The sequence below is a fragment of the Silene latifolia genome, chromosome 8 (genome assembly GCF_048544455.1).
Source record: "Silene latifolia isolate original U9 population chromosome 8, ASM4854445v1, whole genome shotgun sequence".
NCBI lineage: Eukaryota > Viridiplantae > Streptophyta > Magnoliopsida > Caryophyllales > Caryophyllaceae > Silene > Silene latifolia.
The window spans coordinates 87,280,932-87,298,829 of NC_133533.1; the positions used below are offsets into that span (position 1 = coordinate 87,280,932).

Below are 17,898 nucleotides of genomic sequence, written 5' to 3' on the forward strand. Positions count from 1 at the left end.
ATAACAGCTCTATTTTTCCTTATAAATAGAGATGTTCACTTCACAGAATACTCACACAAAAAACACATTTCACATTCTCTCTTCTCTCAAATGCTCTCCTTCTGTTGCTTCGGAGTTTTTCCGGGTACAGTGTCTGTCAATTCCAAAGTTTTCTTGCTTGAGTGGTCGAGTACGAAAGCTGCAGTGTTAATCTTGGGAAACATACGACGTGTAGGCGATAACCACCGGAGTCGTGCCGATATTGTTTTCAAGTCAGTGGCTTTATTACCACGGCACTGCGATTTTGTTTCGATAAGTCTTCTCCCTATTTTCTGTTTCAGTTTTGTTAGAACACATTAGATTGATGATGCCAAGTCCCCTTGTTATTTGATTGTTTGCTCTTAGTTGAAATAATTAGTGAATGAAGCAATCAAATGGACTTTCAACAATGATTCAAGATGATCAAGTCAATCAAGGAAGTCAAGACAATGATACTTTCCAAAGCCTTAGTCGATATATGTAAGAGTAAGTGTAACATTCTCATTTAAGTCAAGTAATGGCAAAACCATGCAACGGTACGACTGTATCCGTGGTTTCTACAGTACTATCATACGGAGGAGTTTTCGTCCAAATGTTTTTAAGTGTCAAAACTTTGCAAACTTTAAACCTTAAACATTTGAATTTTCAAAAGCTTGAAAACAATCTGAAATTTTGGAGTCACAAGCCCACTTGTCTAAGCCTCTAGATTTGTGCAAACACCTTTTACTAAAATGGCAAAGAAGACTTGTCAAACTTCTAAAGTAAGAAAAGCTTTTTGCCATTTTGGTAAATTGTCACATGTTGAGTGTAGAAGCTTAAGTTTTCTGATTTCTTAAGCCCAAAGCCTACAAGTCTAACACTTACCATCACTCAAAGCTATCATTTTAATATTGGATTTAATTTTTCTAAGTGTACTTACCTAAGACTAAATCCAATATAAATAGAGTGTCTTAGTCACATTTATTTCTTAAGACTTCCAAAGCATTTATTGTAAAAACCTTGCAAACATTTGTGCATTAAAAGCTTTGTTCTTCAATTATTTGCAAAACGTTTTTCTGATTTTAAGTCTTCAAAATTGTTTTCAAAAAGTCAGAAAACCTCCAAGTATCATTCAGATCTTTGTGACATGATGAGTTTATTCCATGATTCTCGTGTTAGATCTTCATTGTAATCTCCATGTTCATTTAGTGAACTCTTGAGATTCAAGATTCTGTAACACCTTGAGATAGAACCCATAAACTCTTGAAGCGGAGTAGCTTTAAGTTTGAGTGCAACCGGAGTAGGTTGGCGAGTTATTTTCATTGTAAGGGGTTTAGTAAGTTTGAGTAAATTTCTAAACAAGCAATAAAATAACGGTTGGACGTAGGCCTCGGAGTAGAGGCTGAACCAATTTTTAAATGTCGTTTGTTTGTTCATTTACTTTTACGTTCTTCCACTTTGCTATTTCTCGCATGTACCTAATCAAGTTCTGTGTCACAGTCACCTATACCGTGACATAGAACTGCTGTATCTTCTTGTGAACTTACATCTAATTAAGTTTCTCAAGTCTTGTACTTCACTTATTCTTTACTTAAGTTAATTAATTAACCAAGTTAAGGATAAATTTTAGAAAAGGTACACCTAATTCACCCCATCCCCCTCTTAGGTGTTAATCGTTCTTAACTCTTCAAGTTTTATACTGTCTTTCTTCCATTGTTACGGTTTTATTCCAACAGCTAAAGCATGAATAAGTTCTTAAAGTAATTGTCTATTTTTATGGTTACTTTATGGAGGATCCAAAGTTTTAGACTCTCATTGTTCTTCCAATGTGGCTTCATATGGCCAAAAAGGAGAAATCAACTTTCTTTTTGAATGTTTCTTTGTTATAGTTTTGGCATGCAAGGAGTGAGAATATTGAAAAGTTGATTGCTATGAGAAAACGGATTATAAGCTTTTTTTAGTTCAGTTCAATTCAATTCAGTTCTATAAGGAGGCCTCTAAAAAAGCTGATTCACCAAGGTTTGAAGTTTCTCTAATACTCGAATGTCATGCACTGAGTCTGAACAATGGATATCCCATTTTCAAGGGAGAAAACTATGCCTGGTGGAAACATCGCATGGAGCACTATGTCAAAAGTGCGGACTATGAATGTTGGTTAATCATTCAAAAGGGTCCCCTCAAAATCGAAGTGACTAATGCTGATGGCACTAGCTCCTTGAAAAGTGAGGATAAGTATGTTGAGGCCGACTATAAGAAAATCGAGAAAAACTCTAAGGCCATGTCCATTCTTCAATATGGGATCGGTGACCAAGAGATTAATCGTATATCTGGATGTGCCTCGGCCAAAGAGATTTGGGACACCCTAAACCTTGCCTATGAGGGAACGTCACAAGTCAAGAAATACCGTATTGATCTTCTCATGCAACAATATGAGATGTTTAATATGGAACGAGATGAGTCAATTAATAGTTTGTCTTCACGTTTTTCTAGTATTGTCAATGACCTTAAGAGTTTAGGTAGGGGTTTTCAATCCGAGGATTTAGTCCGTAAAATCCTTCGTAGCCTAACTGAAAAGTGGCAACCGAAGGTTACGGCTATTGAGGAAGCTAAGGATCTTTCATTGCTCACCCTTGATGAACTTATGGGCTCACTTATGGCTCATGAGTTAACTCTCATGAAGCGTTCTAGTGAAAGCTCTAAAGGGAAAGGACTCGCTCTTAATGCTCTCTCAAGTGATGAGGAGAATGAAGAAGATGAGTTTGCAATGTTCACTAAAAACATTGTTGGCATGATCAATGGTCGAAACTCTCAAAGGTATAGCAACAACTCTAGTAAACGCCGTTTTCCTAAGAGAAGATCTAACTCCACTGTTGGTTGCTTTAAATGTGGTGACAAAGGTCATCAAATCAAAGAATGCCCAAAGTGGAACGATATCAAATCTAAGGAAAAACGTGACTTTGCAAAACGTGATTACAAAAACAAGGTAATGACTGCTATTTGGGGCATGTCTGATTCTGAAGAGGACGATGTCCTTGAGGATGAATTAGACGCCAAACTTAGCATCTCGTCTAGTTCTTCAAAAAATGCTTCCAAATCATCAAAGAAAGAAGACATCAAGTGTCTTATGGCTCACTCCGCGGATTCAGACTCTGATTCAGACCACGAGGTAATTAAGCTCAAGAAAAAGGTTCGATCTTTCTCTAAAGACAAAGTTTGTCTCCTCCTAGATCAATTCATAGATAAATGTCGTGTCCAAACTAATAAGTTGGAAGCTATGCAAATCGAAATTGAGGACATAGCTGAGGAAAATGTAGTCCTTAAAGAAAGTCTAAATGAGAATGATCAACCTAGTTCCATGTTGGGTCTTGAAAAAGAAATCAAAAAGCTTCGAAAACAAAATCTATTTTTAGCCAACAAAGTTGATGAAACCAGTGCAATAGATCCCTGTACTGTTGCATCCAGTTCTAAAGGAAATGTGTCATCACTAACACAAGAACGTGACCAACTTTTGATTGACTTAGCTACTTGTAACAATGAAAAGGATGATCTTGTTAAGATTGCTGAAATGTTAAATGATGAGTCCAGTCATGTCAAAAGTGCCTTAGAACGAGCTCAAAAATTAAATGATGACCTTCTTGCTCAAATTGAGATGTTAAAAAGAGCTGAACAAACTCATGCCACAGAGGTCTCTACTGTGGCATTTGATTCAAGAAAAGAAATAGATACTCTCTCAAAATTAGTGTCTTCTTTAACTAGGGAACGTGAAACTCTTCTAGCTGACCTCAAATTATGTCAAAGGGATAATAAACAATTAGAACAAATTGGAATGTTACTCAGTGATGAAGCAAGACTTGCAAAACAAGCTTTCGACAATTTAGGTAAATTGAATCTTAATCATCTTGCTAAAATCGAAACATTAACTAAAGAGCTAGATGAGGCTAAGATGTTCTACTTAAAATGGGAAGGAAGTCAGAATGTTTTGGAGTTTCTCTTGAAACAATCACAAGAATATGAAAAATTTGCAAAGAATGCTGGACTTGGTTTCAAATGCAACAAAAGAGCACACACTTTGTTGCACTCGAAACCAGGATCCAAGTCAAACTGACTTCCGAAGAAGAAAGTATGCTGGTCTTCCTGAGTACATCATTTGTAACTATTGTGGGAAAACAGGTCATGAGTTTAATGGTTGTGACAAAAGAGTCCGTGACTTAGAAAGAAACACTAAAAATGCTAAACAAGTGTGGATAAAGAAAGAGGAAGTCAAAAAGGTCGTTGTCAAGAAGGAGCCCAAACTTGTTTGGGTTCCTAAACTAAATGTTTGATTTCTTATAGGCATTAGTGAGGGGCAGCAGCAATTGGTACTTAGACAGTGGATGCTCTCGCCATATGACGGGAGATGAAAACCAATTCCTCTCGCTAGAAGCCTACGATGGTGGCATGGTGACTTTTGGCGACAACAAGAAAGGTGAAATCATTGGTATTGGAAAGGTTGGTAAGTCAAAGTCATTATGCGTGGACAAAGTGTTGCTTGTCAAAGGTTTGAAACACAATCTCTTGAGCATTTCACAACTTTGTGATCGAGGTAATATTGTTGAATTTCTTGCTAGTGAATGTAGAATCATCAATGGAAAAACTAGAGAACTCATACTTGAAGGTAAATGTGTTAAAGACGTCTACATGACTAACTTGTATGCATTGTCGGGTCAATCATTATCATGCATGAGTGTTCAAAAGAACGACCCTTGGCTTTGGCACAAACGACTTGGTCATGTAAATGCTAAGACACTTAACACCCTTAAGAAACTTGATCTAGTTGACGACATTCCTAACATTAAATTTGAATTTAAATCACTTTGCGATGATTGTGTTAAAGGAAAACAAGTTAAGTGCTCTTTTAAATCCAAAAAGGTTGTTAGCACTTCCTTACCTCTTGAACTCATTCATATTGATTTATGTGGTCCCATGCGAGTTGTGAGTAGAGGTGGAAGTCGCTTTATTTGTGTCATTGTAGATGACTTCACAAGATTTGTTTGGCTTCTCTTCTTAAGTTCTAAGGATCAAACATTTGATGAGTTCTTAATTTGGGTCAAAAAGGTTCAAAACAAATTTGGATATAAACTTGTCTCATTAAGATCCGACCATGGAACCGAGTTTGAGAACTCGTCATTTGAGTCCTATTGTAATGAGTATGGTGTTAGTCATAACTTTTCGGCCGCAAGAACCCCACAACAAAATGGGGTTGTTGAACGAATGAATCGAACTCTTGAAAATATGGCTAGGACCATGCTCATTAGCTCTAAGGTTCCCAAGAATTTTTGGGCCGAAGCCGTAAACACATCTTGTTATATTTACAACCGTGTCATGATTAGAAAAATCATTGAGAAAACTCCCTATGAACTACTACGAGGAAGAAAACCTAATCTTTCACATTTAAAATGCTTTGGTAGTAAATGCTTTGTGCACAATAATGGAAAAGACAACCTTGGCAAATTTGATGCTCGTAGTGATGAAGGAGTTTTTGTTGGTTATTCCGATCATAGTAAAGCCTATAAAGTTTATAACAAAAGGACTATGAAAATGGAAGAAAGCGTTCATGTAATATTTGACGAATCTAGTCTTTTTGTGTCAAACACACAGGTTGATGATGAGGATGATGAATATGATGATGATTTTGAGATTGGTATGATACGACATGAAATGGATCAAGTGGTAGAAGATGCTGAGCAACAGTTGGAGCCACTGTTGCATGAGGAGGATGCGCAAAATTCAGGGGGAACTAATCGTCCTCCTACACAAGATGATGCTACCTCATCCAGGGGGAACAAAGATGGTGAAGAACAACCCAATCTAATCATAGACGAACCACAATCACCTCCTTCAAACAATCCTCATGCAACAGTCCCCTCCTCTGTTGCAGACGAACAAACTGAATCCTCTAACTCACTTATCCCCAAGAAATGGAAACACCAAAGCTCATATCCCTTATCAAACTTAACCAGTGACCTAACCTCTGGAATAAAAACCAGATCATCGCTCCAAAATTTCTGTGCACACAATGCCTTCATCTCAAAAATCGAACCAGATCATGTCACAGTAGCCTTGACTGATGAATGCTGGATGATTGCAATGCAAGAGGAATTGGAGCAATTCGAAAGAAACAAGGTATGGCATCTTGTCCCTAAGCCCTCCCAACGTACTGTAATTGCTACACGGTGGGTCTTTCGCAATAAGCTAGATGATGTTGGTGAAATCGTAAGGAATAAAGCTAGACTAGTGGTGCAAGGTTTTAACCAACAAGAAGGAATTGATTACGATGAAACCTTTGCACCGGTAGCTAGGCTTGAAGCCATACGAATACTTGTAGCTTTTGCGTCTTTTCAAGGTATAAAGCTTTTTCAAATGGATGTCAAAACCGCATTCTTAAATGGATACCTTGATGAAGAAGTGTTTGTTGAACAACCTCCGGGCTTTATAAACAACGAGTTTCCCAACCACGTTTTTAAACTTGACAAAGCACTTTATGGTTCAAAACAGGCTCCTAGGGCTTGGTATGATAGGCTTTCAAAGTTTCTATTGGAAAATGGTTTTATACGTGGGTCCGTGGATAAAACGTTATTTATCAAGTCAAAAGGAGATGAACTGTTGCTTGTGCAAGTATATGTCGATGACATTATCTTTGGTGCAACTAACAATGTTCTTTATAAGTACTTTTCTGATTTGATGACTTCGGAATTTGAAATGAGTATGATGGGAGAACTTGGATTCTTTCTTGGTCTTCAAATCAAACAATGTGAAAATGGAACGATGATTCACCAACAAAAGTACTTAAAAGAAATGTTAAGTAAGTTTGGATTGACTGATTCTAATCCTATGCCTACACCAATGGTGCCTAAAATCAAGCTTGATAAGGACGAAAATGGTAAGAGCATTAGTGAAAAGATTTATCGAGGTATGATCGGTTCCTTACTTTACTTAACCGCTAGTCGACCCGACATACAATTTAGTGTATGTGCTTGTGCCCATTTCCAAGCAAATCCTAAAGAATCTCATTTCAAAGCCGTCAAACGGATTTTTAGGTATTTGATTGGAACACAAGGGCTATATCTTTGGTACCCAACTCACTACGAACTTGATCTTGTAGGTTTTTCGGATGCGGACTATGCCGGTGATACATTAGATAGGAAAAGCACCTCGGGCATTGCTACTTTCCTAGGACCGTGTCTCATTTCATGGGCTTCGAAGAAGCAAAACACCGTTGCATTGTCCACGGCCGAAAGCGAATATGTGAGTGCCGCTCTATGTTGTGCACAAATTCTTTGGGTACGTCAACAATTGCATGATTATGGCCTTACTTTCGAGACTACCCCTATTTTTTGTGACAACACTAGTGCAATTAATATATCAAAGAATCCTATACAACACTCACGAACTAAACACATCGACATACGACATCATTTTCTACGTGATCAAGTTGAGAAAGATCATATTTGTCTAAGCTTTTGTAAAACGGAAAATCAAATTGCGGACATTCTTACAAAACCGTTAGAAAGAGAACAATTCGAAAGACTTCGGTCGGAAATTGGTTTATTAGGTGACATACCGCTAAATTAAATTACGTCTTCCAATGATTGATTAGAGGGAGGATTTACATGTAATTAAATGTTAGTTAATATGGTAGAATGCATGAAAATATCGAACAAATGTGACTGACAACCGTATGAGTGCACTTGAGTTGTTTTTGCATTGAGCTTCCAAAATCACTTTATGTCCCATCATACTTAAAAGCCTACACCCTAGCCTCACATTATCAACACTCAACCGTCCTTCACCTAGATTAATTACACCAATCTCTCATTTATATCCATGTTTCCACTAACACTTCCTATTACCCACTAAATAAACAACCAACCCTCACCTTTTTCGGATTCCCAAAAACCGCCATTAACCTCCTTTCTCTCCTCTCTCTTAAAATGCCTCCAAGACTTTCAAAAGAATTACTTCAACTCAGAAATACCTTCAATCCAAAATACATTGCCAAGAAAAAGATGGCTCCCAAAACCGCTGCAAAACCCGATGAAATCATCTCTGCCACTGCCAAATCAACTGTTGCACGAAAGAAGACAACCGCCAAAAGGGGCGGTGGTCGTGGCAGAGGAGGAAGAAGTAGGAATCCTCCTATTTCTCTCCAACTTGATGCTGATGTGGATATTGACACCGATGAAGAGAACTCCGGTTCTAAGGCAAACAAAAATGATGAAGAAATTCAGAAATCAAATGAGGTTGCCAAAACCAATGAAAAAGAAGAACAATCAAGTGAGATTAAAGAGGGGGAACTTGGTAGTGAGAAATCAAAAGAGGGAAATGATAGTAAAGAAAAATCAAAAGGTGAGGGAGAATCAGAGAGAGATGAAGAGCAATCAAAAGAAAGCAAAGAAAAATTAGAGGGGAACAAAGAAAAAGAAAGTGAAGAGAAATCAGAAGGAGAAAAAGAAAAATTAGATGAGAAAAATGAAAGAGATTCAAACGGAAAGGAAAGGAAGGAGGATAGTGATGTTGTAGTTGAAAAGAATGATGATGATGTGCTCTTAAAGGATTTGGTGAGTGACACTTTAGAGAAGGATAAGAGGAATGAGATTGATGCAACAGAGGCCTCCACTGTTGAAAGGGAAATCGGTTCCAATACTGAAAAAATCGATTATGAAGTTGTTGATGTTGAAGATCGTGATGATGCCACAGTGGTGTTTGATGATGGGTTTGACCCATTATTCTCAAAACCCGCATCACGAACCCGGTCCAAGAGAAAGATGCTTGAAATATTTGGTGATGATGACGAGGATGTGACCCCGGAGGCATCCCCTCCAAAACCCAAGGTTACCCAAAGAAAAAGGGGATCCGGATCAAAATCAAAAGCACCCAAAAGGGCTCGTTATCAACGGGATTTACCGAGCATAAATGAGGATGAGATCATTGAGGAGAAGGTGCCTCTCAACACATGCATGGACCTTGTTATTGCTCCTTATGCCGAATCATTCAAGAATGATATCCTCAACCATCTCAATTCTATCGATCTCCCGGAGAAGATCTTCAAGATATGCCACGGTATCTTTGCTTTGTTCCTTCCACAAAGGGACGTCGTTATAAGAAATCTTGGTATGACACCTCTCCTGCTTTTAAATATTTCAAAGAGGCCATGTATGCACAGGGTTGGGTGAATCTGTTGGACAAATATAGCCCCATGTACTTGTCCGAAGTCATCCAATTCTATGCAACAGTCAAGGTAGATGTTGAACTGGAACTCTCTCACCTTTATCAATCGTAAACCTTTTGTCCTAACAATCAATCAACTTGCTGCTCATCTTGATATTTGTAATGTCGGGCTTACCTCCTTCCCCAAACGTGATTGGGGTGAAGTTGATGAGGTTACCTCTACCCAGGTCATGAAGGTTCTTCGACCTCATGATGATGATGACCCTACCAACATATATGCCTTTGAATTAACCGCACCCATCCGGTTCATCTTTTACCTGGTTTTTCGTAACCTTGTCCCTTCCAACAATAGCCGTGGGAGATGTTCTCTCCTTGACATGCTCCTGATTCATCACATTGTCAAGCACAAACCCATTAACCTTCCCCGTCTTATGTCTCACCGAATTCTTGAGATGTCCACTGAGTTCCAAAGTGGCAACTTTGACAAAAATGCCGTGGTTCCGTATGGTATGTGGCTCTCGATCATTTTTATGAGGGAGGGGTTAGTGTTGAAGGGAAGCCCTGCGATTGAGAAATTGAGTGATGAGATGACACCGGGTCTTCTTTCTCGGATGAACTTGGAGATTAAGAATGGCAAATTGGAAAGAAAGAATCAGTCGGGTTCTACAGTGGGTTCTACCGTTGAAATGGGTGTGGTACTATCAAAGTTGGATGAGCTCCTTGGGATTGTGAATCGGCTGGTCAAAGAACAGGGCAAGTTGAGGGATGAAGTTGGTGATCTTCGCACTATGAATGAAGATCTTCTTGAACGTCTTCAGAATGCCTCCTAAACTCATGCCTCTTTAACCCGTCTCTCCTCTTGAACTTTGGCTCTTTGTTATAAGACACTCTCTTGCACCTTCGGTTGTTTGTTTTTATCTTGCTTGAACTATTTGTGTGTGTTTTAATCGTGTTGCTTGCCTTTTGAACATGTTTTCTCCTCCTTTGACGATGTCAAGAGGGGGAAGTAGTTTAATTATGCCATGTGTGATCTTCTAACTCTTAGGCTAACGTCCACCTTAATTATGTCTTAGCTTCCATGATTAGATGTTTTACTTTGGCCAAGCATGTTGCACCTTTCGACTACCTTGATCATGTCTATTAATTATGTTTATGTTGAAATTGACCAAAGACCGACTAAACATGGGCTAAGGGGGAATATCACACATGTTTGGACTCGTCATCATCAAAGGGGGAATTTGTTAGAACACATTAGATTGATGATGCCAAGTCCCCTTGTTATTTGATTGTTTGCTCTTAGTTGAAATAATTAGTGAATGAAGCAATCAAATGGACTTTCAACAATGATTCAAGATGATCAAATCAATCAAGGAAGTCAAGACAATGATACTTTCTAAAGCCTTAGTCGATATATGTAAGAGTAAGTGTAACATTCTCATTTAAGTCAAGTAATGGCAAAACCATGCAACGGTACATGTACCGTGGTTTCCGGTACTATCATACGGAGGAGTTTTCGTCCAAATGTTTTTAAGTGTCAAAACTTTGCAAACTTTAAACCTTAAACATTTGAATTTTCAAAAGCTTGAAAACAATCTGAAATTTTGGAGTCACAAGCCCACTTGTCTAAGCCTCTAGATTTGTGCAAATACCTTTTACTAAAATGGCAAAGAAGACTTGTCAAACTTCTAAAGTAAGAAAAGCTTTTTGCCATTTTGGTAAATTGTCACATGTTGAGTGTAGAAGCTTAAGTTTTCTGATTTCTTAAGCCCAAAGCCTACAAGTCTAACACTTACCATCACTCAAAGCTATCATTTTAATATTGGATTTAATTTTTCTAAGTGTACTTACCTAAGACTAAATCCACTATAAATAGAGTGTCTTAGTCACATTTATTTCTTAAGACTTCCAAAGCATTTATTGTAAAAACCTTGCAAATCATTTGTGCATTAAAAGCTTTGTTCTTCAATTATTTGCAAAACGTTTTTCCGATTTTAAGTCTTCAAAATTGTTTTCAAAAAGTCAGAAAACCTCCAAGTATCGATTCATTTGATCTTGTGACATGATGAGTTTGTTCCATGATTCTCGTGTTAGATCTTCATTGTAATCTCCATGTTCATTTAGTGAACTCTTGAGATTCAAGATTCTGTAACACCTTGAGATAGAACCCATAAACTCTTGAAGCGGAGTAGCTTTAAGTTTGAGTGCAACCGGAGTAGGTTGGCGAGTTATTTTCATTGTAAGGGGTTTAGTAAGTTTGAGTAAATTTCTAAACAAGAATAAAATAACGGTTGGACGTAGGCCTCAAGTAGAGGTCAACCAATTTTTAAATGTCGTTTGTTTGTTCATTTACTTTTACGTTCTTCCACTTTGCTATTTCTCGCATGTACCTAATCAAGTTACGTGTCACATCACCTATACCGTGACATAGAACTCGCTTGTATCTTCTTGTGAACTTACATCTAATTAAGTTTCTCAAGTCTTGTACTTCACTTATTCTTTACTTAAGTTAATTAATTAACCAAGTTAAGGATAAATTTTAGAAAAGGTACACCTAATTCACCCCCTCCCCCTCTTAGGTGTTAATCGTTCTTAACTCTTCAAGTTTTATACTGTCTTTCTTCCATTGTTACGGTTTTATTCCAACAGCTAAAGCATGAATAAGTTCTTAAAGTAATTGTCTATTTTTATGGTTACTTTATGGAGGATCCAAAGTTTTAGACTCTCATTGTTCTTCCAATGTGGCTTCATATGGCCAAAAAGGAGAAATCAACTTTCTTTTTGAATGTTTCTTTGTTATAGTTTTGGCATGCAAGGAGTGAGAATATTGAAAAGTTGATTGCTATGAGAAAACGGATTATAAGCTTTTTTTAGTTCAGTTCAATTCAATTCAGTTCTATAAGGAGGCCTCTAAAAAAGCTGATTCACCAAGGTTTGAAGTTTCTCTAATACTCGAATGTCATGCAGTGAGTCTGAACAATGGATATCCACTTTTGCGATTCTCTACATAGAAGCGTTTCTCTTCATGTGTCCATATCTAACAGACGTTTACACTAATGAAAAGTCAGGCATTGATCTAACTCTAACAAATTGCGATTTGCGAGACCAATGAGCTTCATATTCATTTAAAAATGTTATTACAATAACTAGAATCAATTAATTAATTTTTTTTTTTTTTTTTTTTTTTTTTTTTTTTTTTATGATTGTTTGCATACAGTTTATTGAATTCGTCGTAACAATGGACTTTCCATATCTGATATGAACAAAAAATCAAAATGCAGTCGCCACCTTTTCTTATTTCAAAGAGGAACATACAACTTATTATGAACAAAAAATTACAACATAAACTAAATGAAGAAATGAAGGAATTTAGTTAGTTCCCCAAGGAAAAAAAATAAAAAAAAGATTGTTTCATCTACATTTGGGGCACAAGAAGTACCATTTACAGTTCTACATTATTTCAGTCTCTTTAAGCTGCAGCCATTTGTGTTCTTGGACTAGGTAAACCCATGTACGCGAGCCTAGGGGACACGCGAACCTTGGGGCTAGGCCGAGGAGAAGGAATTGGGCCGGTATTAATGAATGACCCAGGGTTAACACGCGGTGACAGGTTGACTTGTTCCAGGGCTCGTGTTTGTAGGTCCAATGGGTAGTCCCTGACACAACCGATTCTTGGGCCATTGCCAGTAACCCATTTGCAGGATAATCGCCTGGCCAAGCTAAAGACGGGTTCTTCTGATCGGTCGTTTGTCGTGATGTGGATGTCGCTTGTAGAGTCTTCCACTGTTGGTATAGCCTCTTCATCAACCGTTTTCTCTGGAGTATCTTCGTCTTCAAGAACTTTGAATGAAGTCTCATCGTTATATGCGTATTTCTGCAATAAGTTCAGTTTAACATTAGCATTATTTACGTAGGCTCTGGCTCGCTAAAAGAAAAGTCGTGGATATGGTCCACTGGTGGATGGGTCGGATCTAGGTCCATTGATGGGGGAACAGTCGAAAAGATATCAGGGATTATTTAAGTACCTTGACATTTTTCAGGTCGACATTGTTATCTTTGAGGAAGCTAATGAACTCCTTGAAATTCTCTTCTGTTGGAAGATAATGGCCACTGTATGGCCATAAAGCCTGAAAACATAAAACATTTCAGTACACAATAATTTGTGGACTACATAAACAAATCGATACAGAATGCATAGAAAAAAGATGTACCTCAAGAACTCCTGCATGAGCAACTAATCTACCAGCAGCAGTAGTAGCAGCACCTGCTAGAAAACTGGAATGTTGGAACTGTCCTTTCTTTTTTTGACCCACGTATAAGGATCTTGATGCGCTGAGCACGAATATCCATTTGCAGTCGTCTACAGTCTCGAGTAAGTCACCTGTTTGTTTGTATACAAGCTTCCCGTCTTCTACTATCACTTCATATACTTCCCTTTCTTTCTGTAATCAGAGTACACCAGAAATTTACAGTGTAAGGTACTATGTGAAGAGTAGCACAAGTAACAGACCTAGCAAAACTAGCCCCACCAGAAATGACCCAAACTAATTTGAAACAAGAATCTTAATATGTACGATCTAACACGGACCTGAAAATGTCTCAGTCACAGACTCACAGTGCAACCAAAATAACCCAAGCCCTAAACTTTAAACAGGACAGGAAAATTGTTATGGGTCTGAAGTTTACCGGTCCAAGATACTTGATGCATTGCTTTTGTAACTTGATCCTCGAGCATTTCTCAAGATTCAACTCTTTACCGTCTCCTATATCCAACCTTCATCAATGGAAAATTCAAGGTCAGCACCATGAAATCAATGGCAAATGAGTAATGACACTAGAAACATTATTTTACATGATTATCATCAACCGAAAAACATAAATGAGACGCTGTCACCTAAGGCAAAGTAAGAAGGGTGACAGGTACTTGGCTGTACCCATCTGTTGAAAACACAAAGAGAGCCTTTTTATGACCCATAACAGAAATTGGGTCGAATGTCTTGTCTACAGTCAATTTAAACACCCTTTTGCTTTATTTCATTATATTCCGAAAAAGAAAAGGAATTCTTCACTCCACTGAAAACGGAACACTCAAAAGGACAATGGCCAACAAGCATAAATCTATGCACCAAAGGGTACTTTAATATGTTCGACACCAACAATATGCTCTTTAATAAACTGTCAAATAGAAGAAAGTATGAATATATACCAGTAAAAGAAAGGCTGGCTGCTTTCGCTGTTAAACCAGACATCATAATATATGTGCAAGTTGTGACCATATCTATGGCGTGGGTCAATCTGTATCCGTCAAAACCACAAGAAAACGCGTTACAAATCAATACATTGATGCATATATTAAACTAAAATTATTAGATAGTTGATTTAACTGTTGTATATTGGTTGTTCAGCCGCCTTAATATAATAACTCAACCTCAACTTAATTAGTACAAAACGGATTCAATAATTGAGCTAAAAGTTTAAGAACTTTGATTATGACCGAATAAATGTATGAGTTGAAAGTTGACACAATCTTGGGGCCAACTACACATTTTATAGAAGAAAAGTAGGAAAGCTTACAGCTTCAAGCCAATGTCTCAAGGCTAACTTTTGTGCTTTCTCATTCTTTGACAAACCTTTTCCCACCTACAATAAATGAATTAAGAATATAAGTACGATAATCTTGATGTTGACGGGTTTTGAGCCAGGTTACGAGTTTCACCCCTAAGTCACTTTACCGACTATGCTAGGTAACATGTGTAAATGTGAGTAGGTGGCAACATGTAATTCAGCATTTGTTCTTTTTGACTAGTCTACAACCAAGTACAGAAATTTAATTTCTAGATTTTGTCATTTCTGGTGGATATTGGAATTTTCAACACCAATTTAGAAAATATCTACAATTTGATACTCCCTAGTTGGAATCATGGTACTCCGTATTAAATTTGTGATGGTAAGTTGTAACATTAAATTGCAACCGTTTTCAGCGATTCTAAAGATTGCGATGGATACTGCTCTTTCAGATAGTATCAGCTGCATTTACAGTCTCAACCGCGAAGACTGGTTCTAAGTTCGCGACTGTAAGTCTGTAACTGATAATCAATAACATCATTGGAATTAAATATACCTTTGCAACTCTTGTTGTTGCCCTTGCCCATTTGGCCACCGCGGTCTCTTGCTTGTCATTGTTAAAGAAAGACACCGAGCTCCTCTTAAGTGATGCAAAGTCTAGTGCCTTCCACCTGCACGAAAATATCCATATGCAACAATGAATCAGATTTCATCCTTCCAATTTATACTGCAGTAACTGGCACCAGAACATAAAAAAACTCGAAATAATTAATAAAGGGTGGCTAAATTGATGTACGTGGTTTGCAGACTATAACATATCAAAAAGTGACTTAATAAAACACGGCATGAATTGAATGTCGAATGTAATGGAAACTAACCATAGTTCTTCAACAACAACAGCACAATCAGCAAGGTTTCGTCGAGTCCTATAACTCTTATACACTTTCTGAAGCTTAACAGCAGCAGCATCAAGCTCAGAAACCGGCCTAGGAGAGAACATGATCGCGGGCTCAGGCAGAGTAATTGCAGGCAATGGTTTGTGAAGTAAACCATTCACACTTGACCTACACAACCCTTTAGGATCATACTCTTGAACTAGGGTGTTAAATGAAGGGGACTTTTCAAGTACTATATTTTCAGGCTTCTGATCTCTTAAACTACTCGATTTCTGTACCGCCATTTTTGGAATATCATTTGATTCTCCAATTGTTGGAGATTGATGGGTTTTCTTAGTAATTGATTCTGTTCTCCTTAAGCTCCCTATTCTTCTTAAATATAACTCTCTTGTTCTTGGAGTTGGACTTCCATTACTGACCATTGAAAAGAGTTTTTGAGTCAAAAGTTCATGCCAAGCTGAAACCAGTAATGAAATTGATAATCCCATATGGAGATTATCAAATTAGCTCCTCCTGATAATTAAAAAAAAAAAAAAAAGAAATTAGCATATTTAATCAAGATAAGGTAAATAAATGATAAAATTAAGTCAAATATTAATGTTTGACTAACAATGATTCATGAAAGATGATCAACCCAAGATAGCCCATCAAATGGAATAGAAGAATTACATAACATCAATTATTATCTATCTTATCGACTTCAACTATTTTAGCCTGTAAAGTTATTAAACAATGACATTTATGAATTATGATGTTGATTACTAAACTAAAAAATAACCACCACACATTATTCAAGAGCATTTAAAATGGATAGGGTGATGGTTCAAGAACCACCACCATTTTAACTCAATAAGAATTCCATATTTTCATGTGATCCTATCAAAGAAGGGTTTAACGTGTTACAGGTTCGAATCCTCCTCCTTTATTACAACCAGTATGTAAAAGACAATTTAGTATGATCTTATCTAAAAAAAACTTGTCTGAAATGAACAAGTTTCTTGAAGTGAAAAATATTACTCAAAATACATACCTTAATTGAAGCTTTGAACAAAACTCCAAACAAAGTGACAATTTCAGACGGTAACTGACGCGTTTCTTGAAGTGAACCCTCTTGTTAAATTACCTTTTGTTTAGTTAAACCAAAGTTGTCTGAAATGAACAAGCAACTTTGTTGCCTATAAATACACAGAATACTCACAGCAGTTATTTTGGAATTGCTGCAAATTCCAAATTAGGACTCCGTATTAGAAAAAAAAAAACGTGGCAGACAATTTCCTTGTAGTACACTTATGGAAAAACAAACACAAGACTACAAATTAGATGAACCCTAAAAGGGTTATGTTGAAGAGAAAATTACTATATGTAGTGAAATCGCGTGGAAAAGTTGGAAGTGAGACTTTCTAGTTGAATGAATGTAGAGTTGAATTTTTTTGTTGGGTTAAATATTTTGACAAAAAAGGTTATTTCAATTTTCAACACACGAGTTTCAAAGGGTTTGAATCATTTTTATGGTTCTTTTATGGAGTGCAAAAGGGTGTATAGATAGAGAAATAAAAAATTCAGGAGTTTTAGTTGAATTCTCGATCGAAAAATATATTAGGGAGACGGGTAAAATTGAATCTTATATATATTACTCCCTCCTATTCAGCCTATAATTCCCCTTTCATTATAATACTCCTCACATATATTAGAGAAAAGGGAACTATAGGCTGAATATGATGAGTACAATTTTCTACGCTTACAGAGGATTAGTATTAAAAAAAGGGTTTTTTGTCAAACACAACCTTTAAAAAACTTTTTTTTCCAAACACCACCTTTAAAAAAAAGTTTGTCAAACACAACCTTTAATAATTTTTTTTTTGTCAAACACAACCTTTTGGCCAAAGTTTGATCACTTGTAATGGGGGGTGATTTTCAATCGATGTTTGAGATAGTAAACGAGGTCGGTTTGAGGTGTTTTTAGACTCGTTGGAAAGGTTGAAGTGTAAGCTTTCCAAGGGTTATCAATATGGTGGCAATAGGTGGTTTTATATGGGGTCTATCGGTGTGTAAAGTAGGGATGGATGAGCGAAGTGGAGGTAAATACAAATAAAAAAAAGTTAAAAGTATGACTTATTCGTGAGTCAATTTACTCCTCTCGAACCACCACTTGCAAGCAACAACCACCGCAACCACCACAACTACGACCTACCTTGCACTCCTCTCTACCAACATACCAAATTTCAGACCAAACAAA

At 37.1% G+C, this 17,898-nt stretch overlaps 1 protein-coding gene across 2 annotated transcripts; it reads right to left on the reverse strand.

The window, feature by feature from the left end:
* Positions 1 to 12,460: 12,460 nt before the first annotated feature.
* Positions 12,461 to 17,259, reverse strand: LOC141597051 (IQ domain-containing protein IQM1-like). Of its 2 annotated transcripts, none has more exons than XM_074417370.1 (9): positions 16,693 to 17,259; positions 15,645 to 16,175; positions 15,323 to 15,437; positions 14,776 to 14,841; positions 14,408 to 14,496; positions 13,888 to 13,975; positions 13,413 to 13,643; positions 13,227 to 13,328; positions 12,461 to 13,075 (listed from the first exon to the last, which is right to left on the reverse strand). In XM_074417370.1, exons 2-9 carry the CDS (start codon positions 16,148 to 16,150, stop codon positions 12,671 to 12,673), a joined length of 1,602 nt encoding a protein of 533 aa, XP_074273471.1. In that variant the 5' UTR covers positions 16,151 to 16,175; positions 16,693 to 17,259; the 3' UTR covers positions 12,461 to 12,670. The 2 variants fall into 2 exon arrangements, with proteins under 2 accessions (XP_074273471.1, XP_074273472.1); XM_074417371.1 differs by lacking the exon at positions 16,693 to 17,259 and adding an exon at positions 16,273 to 16,558.
* Positions 17,260 to 17,898: the final 639 nt, after the last annotated feature.